Here is a 14240-nt window from a genome sequence, read left to right on the forward strand (position 1 = left end):
TTTTTTTTTTTTTTTTTTTTTTTTGGTATGTGGTGTATATACCAGGGATTGAACCCAGGGCTTGGCACCAAGGTACATCCCCAGCCCCTTTTTTTTTATTTTCAGACTGGGCCTCAGTCGTTGTGGCATGAGGGCCCCTCATAATGGACTGTGTGGTGGTGGCCACACCTCTACATACATAACACTGCACAGGACTGAACACATACCAGTATCGTGAGGCTGTCAGTGTCTTAGTAAAGTGGATGGCTGAGTGCTAGCATCCTGGGTGTGACTGGTACTGCCATGCAGGGAGTAGGGGCAGGGCAGATGCTTGGAACCTCAAAATAAATGCAAATATCTCAAAATAAATGGAGCAGGCACGAAGATAAGTAGGTACAGAAATAATAGATGTATTTAATAGAAGTACAGAATTAGATGTATTTCTCTCTCGGGCTGAGGGTTGAGCCCAGCGTCTGTCACAGGGAAGGCAAATGTTCTGCTGAGCTGCATACACCCCAGAGTCTGGGGTTTATATATAAGACCTGTTATCCAGTAAAATAATGACAACAGTACGGATTCAAGTCAGGAGAAAGCACCTTTTCCAGTTGTCAGCTATGGGTTGACACCTGAGTCCTCCAGGGCAGGTGGGGCAGCAGTATCCCAAAAGGTCCTGCTTGCTGCCCTACATGGTGCTGGAGTGTGTATAGAAGCTGGCTTGCTGTGTGAGAAGCCTCTGTGCTGTTAAGCATGATCAGTGAAGCAAAACAAAGCCACTGTAGTGGCACAAGCCTCTAACCCCAGCTGTACCGATGGCTGAAGCAGGGGGATTATTGTCAGCAACGTAGACCATGTCCCAAATAGATTAGATGGGCAGGGGACTTAGCTCAGTGATGCCACCACCTGCTTCACAAGCACAAGGTCCTGAGTTTGATCCCTTGTACCAAGAAAATAAATAAGATTTGCTCAGTTAAAAGGGATGGAGTTCTAAAGAAGGAAGCTTTTTCAGAGCAAGGGAACAGGATTTTGAGTTAAGCCAAGCAATTTTCTGTGAAAGTTTTTTAGATAACCCTAAACTTATTGACAGAACAACAAAAATATCTGGGTATGGTGGCACATGTCTGTGATCCCAGCTCAATAGAATGAGGCAGGTGGGTGGCAAATTGGAGCCCAGCCTGGATTATTTAGCAACTCGGTGAGATCTTGTCTCAAAAAATAAAAAAGGGCTGGGGATGTAGCTCAGTGCAGACCCTGGGTTCAATACCCAGTACTGCGAATAGTAAAAGTTAAAAACTGTCATCAAGCAGGCACAGCCCCCGGCCTGCCCTGGGACTATATTTGAATTGGAATCCAGGTCCCAGAAGTGCCAGAGGCTGCCAGTGCTCTGTGCTGGCCAGAGAATCTTTGGGTGCCTCAGTTCCCCTAACAGGCACTGCCCCATGTCATAGGTGATCGGGACACCAAGCCAGCAGTGGGGGAAGTGTTTGGGCTGGGTCCTTCAGAACAAGTGCTCAGTTGGTTGAAATTAACCCCTTGTACCCTGCACCTGGGTTTGCACCCAGCCCATCTGGTCCCCTAACCTTGCCAAGGGAAGCCTGGAGGGGATATCTCATTTCCTGGCCATGTCCCCCCACCTGCATGGTGTCCGGCCCAGGGACTGCCTGCCTGGGACTGGATATCAGCAGTTGGTCTCTTGGTGACATGATGACAGGAAGAATAGCAGGGCTGAGGCCCATGGAGGGCCCATGTCCAGTTTTGCCGCAGGGTAGACAAGATTGGGCGTGGTCAAAGGTAGTATCTGGCAGGGTAGAGATGCTGTCTTGGGCCAATAGAGGCTCTGTGGGTAGAGCCACTGTTGCCTTGCCTGGGGGTCTGGGGGCTGCTGGCCACTGCCTTGAGACCCTGTCCACTCCATCTGCTATGGATGCCATCCTGCCCCCAGGAGCCTGAGCATGGGCCAGGAGATACGCACCTCTTCCTCTCCCTTGGGGACCCTTGGGGGTGGCAGGCAGGATGGGTTGTCCAGGTCCCTACTGTCCCCCTTTGTTATCCAGTTCTGGCACCTGTGGTCAGCAGCCACTGCAGGCCGTGGTAGGAAGAGGACAGCCTGTGAGGTCTTGGGAGGGACGAACAGATGGCTTGGGCTCTAAAGCTGCCAGCTTCAGGGATCTTGGCTGTGGCTCTAACTGGGGTCTCAAGGAAACTAGGGGTGAGTGTTCCCTGTGCTGTGTTGACTGCTGGAGCGGGGGGCTCAAAGGAACTGCCACCTAGAGTCACAGGACCAGGGGCCAGGTGCTGGGTGAGGGGGTTCTCGGTGCTCTCAGAAGGGTGGCCATCGGGTTGTTCTGGGCCATGGGCTCCTTGGGTCTTCAGGGCAAGGCTGGAAACTGGGGATCTTTGTGTTATAATTCTGTGGCCTTACATGGCCTTGAGCCCCTGTGGGCTTGCTGTGGGGAGCCCAGCCATGGGTCATGTGAGGGATAGGGTTCAAGGTAGGAGGTGAAATGGGGCTACAGGAGACCACTGAGTGTACCTCGACTTTCCCGGGTGACCCACAGAGGCCATGAGGCCACAGGCATGGTGGAGACTGTTTAATAGATAAATGAGCTCCAGAAGGGATCAGGCCATCCTAGGAGGGAGCCAGAGGTGAGGCTGTGGGCAGTGAGTTCCACTAGGCTGGTCCTGGGCTCAGCAAGCACTGACACCTGCAGAGAATGGGACAGGGTCTTAGGGACACATGTGGTCTGGGACATAGACCCTGCCTGCCCCTGGGAGCCCAGCTCACCTGCCGTGAGGATTGAAGTACCCTTCTCGGGTAGGGGGCTGTAGGAAGGACAGCCAGTTAACACCAGCCAGTACAGGGCTCCTATGTCCTTTCCCTGGGGTGCAGAGCTGTCCCTGATGGGCCCTTCAGGGTAGGGGGCATGCCTGCCAAACCTTGGCTGGCTCCCCTGTCCCACGGACCCCACCCCTCCCACAGGTTCCCCTCACCTGTGCCCCTTGCTCCGCTTGCATTTACACTTGCCACCTGTGGGGAGGAAAGTCAGTTAGAGGCGCCCAGCCATGACCCCGCCTCCCCGCCGGGCCCCACTCACTCAGGACCCAGGCGATCCCAGCGATGCACAGGAGCCCCCCGAAGATCATGCCACCTAGCTGCAGACTCTCCCAGTCTGGGCAGGAGAGGGCAGAGTGAACTTCATTTAGCCCAAGACAGCTGTGGGCTGGGCCAGGGTTCTGGAAGCCCCTGTGAGAGACCTGGCTCCATCCCCAGCACAGAAAACAGCAAACCCAAGGCGTGCACATGACTTGTGGGGTGCATGAGTCTGCTATGCATTAGTAATACAGAGCTAGGCAGGGGTGCAGCACCTGGCAGAGTGCCTCCCCACCAAGACCAAGGGTGGGGCCCCTAGAGGGTCGGGGGAGAAGCCTGCCCAGCTGCCCACTTGTATGTCAAGTCACTAGATGCCATGTGGGCTCTGACAGGAACAGGTGGCAAGGTTGTGGGGAGTACACAGAGCAAGGAGGAAAGCCGTGCTGAAAGGTGGCCAGAGCTGGGACACTTGGCTCAGCCTGGAAGAAAGGAAGGTGTGAAGAGCCTGGAGATGGTGGCTCCGCCCCCGCCCCTACCCGGGAGCAGCCTTAATCCCTGTCCCCCATGTCTGCAATGGCTCTTGCCAGCCTGTCGGACAGAGAGGTCCTGGGTAGATCAGGGTGGGGTGGGTGGGGGTAGCAGCTCTTACCGTAGTAGAAGGGACTCTCCTCTGAGGAAAGAGAAAGAGAAAGTAAAGACCAGACACGGGGAAAGGATGGGGGCTCAGGAAGCGGGGAGTGCTCCTCACCAAATAGGTCACTGGTTTCTATGGAAGGTAGGTCTGGGTAGAAAGCAGAGGACGGTGGTTATAGTGGTGGCATGGGTGCCAATCTGCAGGGTGTGGCAGCCAACCTGGGCCACCGCTGCCCTTCCTGGTGCTTTCCCAACTTGTGCCTCCAGCCCCAGGCTTCCTGTGGTTCTTTCTTTGTGCAGAATGGACTTGGTGTGTCTGTAGCTTCCTGTGGTGCTTGGCTACCTCTCTGTTTCCAGGAAACAGGCTCAGTGACCCAGGACTTGTGAAGACTTTATGCCGTGCCCACATTCCACCCATGCTGGCATTCCTTGCATGCCAGCTCCCGGAGGGGCTTCAGACTTACCTGCCAGTTCCAGGAGGAAGCCCTGGGTCACTGCTGCCATGGCACCAGTTGCAGGCAGGGCTGTGGGCAAGACAGGGGAGGGAGAGTGGGGGCTGAGCAGGCGTGGGGGGGGGCTCAAGTCCTCAGTCTTGGGGACAGATGCCTGCAGCTACCTGGGATCTGGGGTTGCTAATTGCGGAAGGGAACAGGCCTGGATGGCACTGGTAAGGTGTACAGTATTCCTGTTCCTGAGAGGTGCTGGGTGTCACAGGAGGAGACAAATGGAATTCAGGGAGGGGCAGGAATGGGTGGTCAAGGCTGCAATCACAGCCTCGTAGCCCAGGGGCTATTGACAAAGGCCTGGGGATGGGGCAGAAGAATGCGCTGGGGCCTGGGTGTGGGCAAGTGGGTAGTGGACTGGGAACCCCCCCATCCTTGCTCCAGGCCCCTGGGCCCCATGGTCACATGAAGCCTCTCTTTAGGGTGTGATTCCACCCACAGCCCCTTTGTCCCTCAGCGGCTGGATCTTAGTTTAGTACACGCATCAGCATCAGCCAAGCTGGTGTTACTGCAGGGTCCACCCTGAAGCCATCGTCACCATCATAGCATGAGACTTACCAGGTCTCTTACACTCTGGGCTCTAGTGGCTAATAGTAGCAATCTTGGAAGCTACATGGGTAGAGTTACACTACTATTTGTTGAATTTAAAATATAGCCTGCTGGGCGTGGTGGTGCACGCCTGTAATCTCAGCACTTAGGAGGCTGAGGCAGGAGGATCCCTGTGAGTTCGAGACCAGCCTGGGATACATAGTGAGTTACAGGGCAGTCTCAACTACGTAGTGAGACCCTGTCTCAAAAAAACAACAAAAAAATTTTTTGGCTTTAAAATATCAGTACAAAAATAAAGGTAAATTTTCACCTAGATTAGCTACAACAAAGAACTTTCCATTTTGTTATGGTACCAGGGATTGAACTTGGGCCCTTGCACTTGTAAGGCAGTTGGCGAATCCACTGAGCTAAATCCCAGACCCCCTTTCTCAGTCTGACAAATGATCACCTATCATGCCACTAATCTAAATGATCTTTCTCTCCAACTATTCCTGTTAAAAACTCAGAGCTTAGTGTGGTGGTACACACCTATAATCTCAGCACTCTGGAGGCTGAGGCAGGAGGATCACCAGGAGTTCATGGCCAGCCAGCCTGGGCTGAAAAGTGAGTATAAGGCCAACCTGAACTACATAGTAAGACCCTGCCTCAACCCCCAACCTGAACTACATAGACCCTGCCTCAACGCCCCCCCATCTAGTTTTAAATATGTAAATGCATAAATACATGGTCTTTTGCCAGGTGGGGGATAGTAGCTTCTGAATGTGGTGGGGCAGCCCCCCCCCACCGCCCAACCTCTGGCAGGTGAGGGCTGCTCTCCAGACCAGCTGCTCCAGTGTATCCCACCCCGCTGCACATTGGTCACTGCAGGACCCAGGACTACAGCCTCTGTCCTCAGAAGCCTAGGCAGTGCACTTACCAGAGTCCTCTGGCACCTGGTACTCTCCCTCAGAAGCACCTGGGGCCACCCCCTCTTTCATCCCTGGAGTCCCTCATGTACCTGCACACCTGGGCGCTCACCTGGACACAGCAGGAGCAGGTCTGGGCTGTGCACAACCCTTTTTAAAAGCCTGTGGCCCCACCCAGAGCTACTGAGAGAACTGGTCAGACTCCTCTGGCCCTCCCACCCGGGGCCTGCAACACTTGATCAGGGCTGAAGGTGAGGGAGGGGACAGCAGCTCTCTGGGCTGCTCTAAGGTCAGCACAGGTCCTGGGCTTCTACAGGCCACCTTGGGTACAGGGCAGATGGCATGGGGGCTGGCCTGAGACCATGGTCACTTGGACTGGGTGGGCACCCTCTGCCCAGGCCTGATGCAACTGTGACCTTGAGGCCACGGTTGGACTAGGTGCTGGCCAGGCCTCCAGACCCTGTCCTGCTGTCCTTTTATGCTGAGGGACACTGGCTGGCAAAGAGTTGGGGTCTCTGGCTGGGGAGGTAGGCGGGTCTTCGGCAGAAGGAAGAGAGTCATGGGCAACTAGCTTTGCAGGTGGCTGCCAGGCAGGGAGGGGTTCCCAGCCCCAGCCTCCAAGAGGCCCCTGCACAGAACTGCAGTGTTGCGACCCCTGTGGGGATCACCACAGGAGCTCAGGTGGGGATGGGCAATGTCCTTGATCTACACCCAAGGGGGTTTTGGGGAAATGGGCCCCCTTCTTTCTGGGACCTCTGTGGCTCACTTGGAAATAGTTCCCAGACTTTTGTTCCCCCAGTGCTGGGGATTGAATCCAGGGTCTTCACACTGATCTACATCTCCAGCCCTATTTTAGTTTTTGAGACAGTTTCTCACTAATTTGCATAGGCTAGGCTCAATCATGTTATTTTCCTGCCTCAGCCTCCCAGAGTGCTGGGATTATAGGCCCGCAGGGCCATGCCTGGCTATCCTATGCATATTTTTAAGTGGAAAAGTATATAGGCCCTGTATTACTATCAGGCAATCATCACTTGTGCAAAAAGGTGAACTCTCTGAGTGCCACCACCTGCGGGGCTGCTCAGGAGCTGCTCCTACCAGTGGGCCCATGGGAAGAGGACTGCCCAGAGGGACAGGCAGGAGGGACACTGTCCACCCTGCTGGCTTCTGTGCTGGCCATGCAAGTTCAGGAAGAGATTACACAGGGATGGTAATCTTGCTGGGCCAGGGGTTTCTGGGAGTTCCTGTAGCCTTATCTCATGAAGAGCTCCACCTTGGCCTGGAGGTGCACTCCTATCCCCAAGCCTGGGAAGGAGGCTGAGGGAGAGCAAGGCTCAACAACCCACCCTTGTGATGAGGGCAATGAGGATCTGGACCTTCACAGCCTACAGTCACCACCTCTGTGGGCTCTTCTTGCCTGCATGCTATGGGTGGAAGCCAAGGCCTCCTGCATACCAGACATGCTCTCTACCACTGAGCTGCATCCTCAGCTCCTTTTCAGTTTTGAGACAGTTCCACTGAGCTGCCTATTTTGGGTTTGAATTTGGAGTCTTCCTGCCTCGGCCTCCCAGAGTCCTGGGATTACAGGTATGGGCCACTTCCCCTGGCCTGACTGTGCTTTGGACTGAGTGTCCTCTCTGGGTGCCACAGTATCCTGCAGGCCAATCTCAGCCCTTAGGCCCTGACATTGCAGGGTTGTTCCTGTGTTTTAGGTGCAGGAAGTAATCTGGGGGCAGAATTGCCCTTGGAACCCATGCTGTGGGTGCTGGAGGGGCCCTTTCCTGGGCTGCTGGGTCTTCAGTGATTAAAGAGGTCCCTGAGAATCTTGCTCTGCAGCAGCAACTCATGTCTTCTGTCTCTTGTGCATCATGTATGTTTCGTTTGGTTTTTTTGGTTTGAGACAGGGTCTCACTGTGTAGTTGAGACTGCCCTGGAACTCACTATGTAGCCCAGGCTGGTCTCAAACTCACAGTGATCCTCCTGCCTCAGCTTCCCAAGTGCTGGGATTACAGGCATGTGCCACCACACTCAGCCTTCTTGTGCATGTATGAACATGGATGAGCATGTACTTTGTATGGTGATGCCTGTGACAGCTGCTGCATTTGAGAAGGCAAGAGAGATCTCATGTTGTTCCAGGCAAGGCAGCAGCCACTTCCCTTTTACTTCTGCTGTCTTTTCCTCGGGTGGGGGTCATGGAACCCCATGCCTTCACACAGCTAAATCCCCAGTCCATTTTATTTAGACAAATTCTCTCTAAATTGTCCAGGCACAACTTGAAGTTGTGATCCTCCTGCCTGGCCTCCCAAGTGCTGGGATTACAAGTGTGCACCACTGCACCCAGCTTCTTTGGTCAACCTTAAGAAATTCCTGTTTTATTACTTTTCCTCCAGAACATTAAAGCCTCCAAGGATTCGAGGAGCAGCAGGAGCAGGTGAAGGAGCATTTCTGGGGTGAGGCAAGCTGGTGACACAGACAGGTGCCCAGGAGGGAGCCCTGGGGGTGCAGATGTCTAGACCACTCTGCCACCTGCTCCCAGAGCAGTCCTTGGTGTTTCCAGCACCCTGGCTCCAGAAGGTCTTAGTTGTGATTTGTGCTGGGTACCCACCTTGGCTTCCCATGGGTGCACTGTCCTTGTGGGTGGTGGTTCTTGTCTCACCTCACCTTCCCTGTTGTAGCAATAAGAATTCAGAGCCCAGTGCGTCTGTGTCTTCTGGGTTCTGAGCAGGAATGTGCATGCAGGAGGCATGTGGTGATCCCTGGCCAAGCAGGCTACTCAGCCTGAATGCTGCTCCTAGGACAGAAGGCATTTTAGACACTGCCTTGCTCTGTTTACCAGTGAAGCCTGGGATTGAAACCAGGGTCTCAAGCACACTAAGCATTGAGCTCTAGACCTAGCAGCCATCTCAACCACAACTCCTTAATGCATGAAGGGTTCAGAGAACCTTGTGCGTCTCACAGCCCTAAGTTCTGGGTTAAATATCTAAAGATAAGCTGGTTAACTAGGAGCTGGCACTATGCCACTTCCTGCCTGGACCCAGGCACATGGACACCGTGCCCAGGTATGGCACCACAGCAGGTGACCAGGTACAGGGACTGGCCTACCTCCACTTCCCTCCAGCCTGGGATATGGACAAGTGAGCTTTTCCACTGTCAACTGTGACAATAACCCGGGACAGGGCTGGTGAGGGCAGAAGTGGGGTGAGAGGTAAGTGTGGAGTATCCAGACAGGTGTACCTGCAGTCCCTTCCTGGAGGCTTTTCCCAAAGGTGGCAACCTGCACATGCCTCCTCCTTTCCTGGGTTTTTGTATTGTTTAATTTTTTTTGTACTGGGGATCGAACTCGGGACCTTGCACTTGAGAGGCAGGCCCGGAGCCACTACGCTAAATCCTCAGCCTTGTTTAATTTTAACAGGGGATTGAACACGGGGCCGTTGCGCTAGTTTACACCCTCAGCCTTTTTTTTGTGTGTGTGCTTTTGTTTTTGTTTTTGAGACGGGGGCCGGGGATTTAGCTCACTAGTTCTGGAGCCTGCCTCACAACCTCAAGGACCGAAGTTTGATCCCCGGTACAAAACAAAACAAAACAAAAGTGAGACAGGGTCTCATTCTGTAGTTGAGACTGACCTAGAACTCACTGTGTAGGCCAGCTGGTCTCGAACTCACAGCGATCAGCCTCCCAGGTCTGGGATTACAGGCGTCCGCCATCACCCCCGGCTAGCCCTTTTTATTTTAATAAAAAATGAGGATCTTGCTAACTCGCTAAATTGCCTAGGCTGGACTTGAACTTGTGAATCTCTTGCCTGGGACTCCCAAAGTCCTGGGATGACAGGTGTGCCTGCCACCACACCCGGGCTCAGGGCTAGCTCCGAGCTAGAGACGAGACTCCTGCCTCAGCCTTGCTAACTGCTTATCCTCTGTGTAGCTCTGCCCGGTGCAGCACACCTGACCGTACCCGCCTCCTCTCGGGCTCCCAGCGGAGGCCCTAGAGAGAGCACCGCAGGAGGGGAGGGGTGTCGCGCAGAGGTACGGAAAGGACGCGGAGGTCGCAGAACTCCGGCGGCTGCCCGGGCCCTCCCCGCGCAAACGAGGTTTCTAGGGACGCCATGGCCCGTCCGGACCTTCGTTCCGGGCCAGGAGCCAGCCAATCGGAGCTGGACACGCCAAACACGATCCAATCAGTATCGAGGAATATCGGTTGGGGCGGGGCTGTGGTGAAGCCTCCGGAATGGCGGTGTGGGCGGAACTCCCCCCCCCCAGCGGAAATAAGCAGCGTTACTCGAGCGGGTTGGCTGCTCTTGTCACCGGAAGTGCCTGTCGGGTGGCCGCCCTCCCACACTTGCGCAGTTGGTCGCCCGCATTCGGCGCCCCCTGGCGGCGGGGGCGCGGGACGCAGGGAGCGCGGGGCATACGGAGGTAGCAGGTTTAGTACCTGCGGCGGGGGCGCGGCTGGGGGCGCCCAAGAAGAGAAGGCCAAGGAGGCGGACAGCGAAACTTATTCCTCCTCCTCCTCTCCTCTCCTCCACTTCCTCCCCTTTCTTCTCTTTTTTTGGTACGGGGCATCCAACTCAGGCCCTTGCGCTTGCCAGGCAGGCGCTGTGCCGCTGAGCCAGCTACATCCCCGCTCCTTTTCTTCCTCCTCCTTCTGTTCCGCCTCCTCCTGGACTTCCTTCTCTTCCTTTCTCCTCTTCTTTCCCCTCCTCCACTTCCTTCTTTCTCCTCCACTTCTCTTCCTCCTCTTGTTTCTCTTCCTCCACTTCAGCTTCCTCTTCCTCCTACTCTCCCTCCTCTTCCATCCCAGCCTTCTTCACTCCAGCCTCTCTGCTCTGTGTAGTCGACATTTGTCCCCACCCCGGCCTCCTGTCTCTGTGCTGCCATTTTCTAGGCAGCCCCTCCTCCGCGGGATCCTGCCCATCCCTCTCCCATTCTTTCCCATCCTAGCCCCTGGCCTCCCTTTCCCAGGGCCTGGCAGCTCCTCGCTGTTGGCTCTGGGCTCAATCCCAGACAGGCACAGAAACTGAGAAAGGGCCCGGATGTATGTATGATGTAACTGTTGAACATAGTGGCACAATACTGAGTAGCACATGTATGGATGGACATGCTTATAGGTGGATAGTTAGGGCTACAAACTCCACCCAGACGTGGTGTCACACAGCTGTACTCCAACACTGGGAGGCTGAGGCAGGAAGATCACAAGTGTGTGTGCATTTTAGCGATTTAGGGAGATTCTGTTTTAAAAAATAACGTTAGGGAAGTAGCTCCCTTTGAAGAACTTGAGTTCATTCCTCACTACCACAAAAAACCAAAAGCAGAATCATCCCAGGAGCATGTGAGTTGGGTACTCCTCTCAGCCTCCTCTAGAGTTCCCACTGGCAGAAGCTGCACTGTCCCCTGCACCAGAGATCCTTAGCTGTAATCCTTGGCAGCTCCCATGCTCCCCACCCACTGGGATCCCCAGTCCCTGAACAATTCTTGTCCTTCAGCCCTGAGCGTCCTTGTGCTTCCTCCCCTCCTGCTGGTCACATAGTGTAGACTCTGGGCCCCAGGCTGTGCGAGCTGTCTCCCCCCATCTCCTGTGCAGAGCACACCCTCTCCCAGCCCTGGATACTCCCCTATCAAGAGCTGGCTATTGAGGAAGCCTTTTTGTTTTGATTTTTCCAAGACTGGGACTGAACCCAGGGCCCCCTGACCAAGCCACATCCCCAGCCCTTTATTTTGAGACAGGGTTTCATTAAACTGCCCAGGGTGGGCTGACATGGCACTGGTAGCCTAAGCAGGGCCCTGAAGGGTGAGAAAATGGGCCGTGGCTCAGGAAGCTGGGTGGTGGGAGGTAGGGTGGGGGGTGGGGGTAGGCTGGAGGCAGGGGTGCCCAGTGGGATCCCAGGTGCCTCTTGGTAGACAGAGCCTTGGGACTCCCTGTTGGATTCCTCCTGGTCCCTCCTCCCCAGGAGCTGCCCAGTCTGCTTCAGAGTTCTGAGTCTCCTATCCAGGTTCTTTTTTTGGGGGGGCGAGTACCGGGGATTGAACTCCGGTCCTTGCGCTTGCAAGGCAGGCCACTGAACCGCTGAGCTAAATATCCGGCCCTCCAGGTTCTTGATTTCGGCAGCCTCTGCTTTCACTTTCTCCTGAGAACCTGCAGTTCACAGGCAGAACTAGGTGTTGGCCTTCCTGCTGTGCCTCTGGCTCCCCTGCTGCAGGGAATCGCTTGCTCCACTTCTAGGAGGAGGGAAGCATGCTCCACAGGGCTCCCTCAAGGATAAACTGCTGCAGGTGCCAGCAGGCACCCCAGGTTCATGTCCCTGCTGCAACTCTATCACGTCAGTCTGGAGGCCCAGGCTCCGATCCCTCCACACCCTAGCTCTGTGCTCCTGGTCCCTCACTCACCCTATCGACCATCAGTTTCTTGTGTGGAATGAGGTGAGCGGATACTTGCTGCGGGTACTGTGTGCCGAGACCACAGAACTCACAGTGTCAGGGATGAGGGAGCCGCTCTGCCCTGACTCTGGCAACATCCTCGAAAATTCCCACATACAATGGCCTTCATGACGATGGGGATTTCCACCCTGCTCCTGCTGGCCTTTGCTCTCATGTGTCTCATAGAACTGAGTCTGGACCACAGTCTGCCCTCAGGTGTAGTCACTGTAATAATTACCTGAAATGTGCCAGCTCACAGAGAGCAGTGCTGGAGTAAGTCAGTGTTGCGGGTCTCTGGCCCATAGCCCGGGGCAGTAGATCCCTGTAGGGGCAGGTGGTGGAACAAATGCTCACTTCACGGCCAGAAAGTGAAAGAAAGCACTCACACCCCACATCCCCTGCAGTGACACAGCTTCAGGATGGAAGACCCCGCACTGGGCCTCATCTCTTCAAGTTCCCACTCTCTCCTGATAGCACTCTTGGGGACCAAGCCTTAACGTACTAGCCCTGAGCACATTTGGGGGCCAGATCACAGCACCAGGACAGAGCACACCTCCCTCCCTGCAGCACTACAGCATGTCTGCGTCCTGGGGTGAGTCTGACTTTCCTGTGCATCCATCCGGACTGCGCAGGGCATGCATGCCTGGCTGAGGGGACTCTAGTGGGCCAGTCTCAGTCTGTACCAACTCACACAGCTTCTTAGGGACGTTGCCCTCTCCCTCTTACTTTGTCCTTTTCTCCATCCAATTCTGGGAGTATGAGGTTCAGGCTGGGTTATTCAGGCCAGGCCAGGAGACCCTCCTGCCTCAGCCTCCCAGAGTGCTGCATGACAGGAATGTGACACCATGCCTGGCAAACCTCAGAGGTTTGTACCCTTGAAAGTGCCTCCCTGAACATCCATGCAGGTTGTCAGATACACATTCTGTGTTTCCTTAGTGTATACACACACACACACACACACACACACACACACACACACATGCACGCACGCCCTTCAGTTGCCATTGTCAGCAGTGCCAGTCCATTGTCCCCTCACCTCTGTCCCTGAGCCTTATCCTGGCATTCTGGACAGGGACTTGGGAGGAGGGAGTTGGGCTTGGGCTTAGGGAGGGATACAGCTTTGAGAAGGTGAGGGCTCTGGTCCACAAAGCCTAGAGTGGGCGCCAGGGCATAAGGGCTTTTGGAGGGAGGAAAGGGAGGCCACACTGAAGGATGCCTCATGCCGGCCCTTTTCTGGCCTCTGGTGGGGACCCCTGGGAGCCTTGAGTTCCTGTGGCTCCTCAGACAGAGCCTGGGCTGGGAGGGCATTGCTGGCGGCAGTGCTAGGGCTCAGGGTCTAAAGGGGAAGACCTCACAGGCACAGAGACAGACAGCAAGATATTTTGTGGGGAGGGAGTCTGGGTCTTGAACCAGGGTCTCTGGGTGGACTTTGTCATTGAACTCCTGCTGCGCTGTGCCTAGATTTTAGATTAGAGATAGTATGCAAAAGCATGCTTATCTCATTCCCAGAAACCCATCTCTAGCAACGCCTTATCCTCCACAATCAGAGATTGTCCAATAGCATGGCTGCCCAATGGAGCTGGGGGACTAAACACGCAGTGAGACCCAGTGCTGAGGGCTCACAGCTCAGCTCAGCCTGCAGCTGCGCCTCCTCTCTGCTACAGGAATGACTTGGACTAGGTGGGCTCGAGCTGCGCCGCAGCCTCGGTCTGCACAGCAGCAGTGCGTTGAAGCCAGCAGTTTGTCATTGTGTGCACAGTAAACAAAGGGATGCTTGTGCTTCCCTCCATCAGGCTACAAAGGAGAACAACAAGTCTTCAGAGTGATGTGTGTGTCACAGGAAGAAGACCTACGGAAGCAGCTGACATGTAGTGAACGAGGAGGAAATCGAGTCACATTAGGACAACTGGGTAGCAATTTTAAATTAAAAAATTAAGTAAAGTTAAAATGTTTGGAGTTTGAAAGAGTAAATTTGGTGTTTGCTTGCTTTTTTAGTTTGTTTGTTTGATTGACTGATTTGAGGCAGGATCTTTCTGTGTAGCCCAGACTGCCTCAAACTTGTAATCATTTTGCCTCAGTATCCTGAGAGCTGGGATTACAGGGGTGTACCAACATGCCTGGCTCAAAAACATTATTATTTTTTTTTTTTTTTTTTTTTTGTTTGAACTAACTTCTT

The 14240-nt window shown here is 54.5% G+C and overlaps 1 protein-coding gene and 1 long non-coding RNA gene across 6 annotated transcripts; one reads left to right on the top strand and one right to left on the bottom strand.

The window, feature by feature from the left end:
• Nucleotides 1–2103: 2103 nt before the first annotated feature.
• Nucleotides 2104–12428, bottom strand: LOC104861148 (FXYD domain-containing ion transport regulator 4). Of its 5 annotated transcripts, XM_010622468.3 has the most exons (9): nucleotides 12303–12428; nucleotides 8260–8445; nucleotides 4165–4224; nucleotides 3816–3848; nucleotides 3717–3737; nucleotides 3072–3146; nucleotides 2968–3004; nucleotides 2762–2799; nucleotides 2116–2681 (listed from the first exon to the last, which is right to left on the bottom strand). In XM_010622468.3, the coding sequence occupies exons 2-9, from the start codon at nucleotides 8270–8272 to the stop codon at nucleotides 2665–2667; spliced, it is 294 nt and encodes a 97-aa protein (XP_010620770.1). In that variant the 5' UTR covers nucleotides 8273–8445; nucleotides 12303–12428; the 3' UTR covers nucleotides 2116–2664. The 5 variants fall into 5 exon arrangements, with proteins under 5 accessions (XP_010620768.1, XP_010620772.1, XP_010620767.1 ...); XM_010622465.2 differs by lacking the exons at nucleotides 8260–8445; nucleotides 12303–12428 and adding an exon at nucleotides 5669–5736 and having other exon boundaries at nucleotides 2115–2681; XM_010622466.2 differs by lacking the exons at nucleotides 2762–2799; nucleotides 8260–8445; nucleotides 12303–12428 and adding an exon at nucleotides 5669–5736 and having other exon boundaries at nucleotides 2104–2681.
• Nucleotides 9976–14035, top strand: LOC104861150. The gene is made up of 3 exons (XR_004516588.1): nucleotides 9976–10066; nucleotides 12469–12656; nucleotides 13858–14035. It is a non-coding gene; the product is annotated as an uncharacterized LOC104861150 (long non-coding RNA).
• Nucleotides 14036–14240: the final 205 nt, after the last annotated feature.

This window comes from Fukomys damarensis, unplaced genomic scaffold (genome assembly GCF_012274545.1).
Source record: "Fukomys damarensis isolate Sample0158 unplaced genomic scaffold, DMR_v1.0_HiC HiC_scaffold_1, whole genome shotgun sequence".
In the NCBI taxonomy this organism is placed as follows: Eukaryota; Metazoa; Chordata; class Mammalia; order Rodentia; family Bathyergidae; genus Fukomys; species Fukomys damarensis.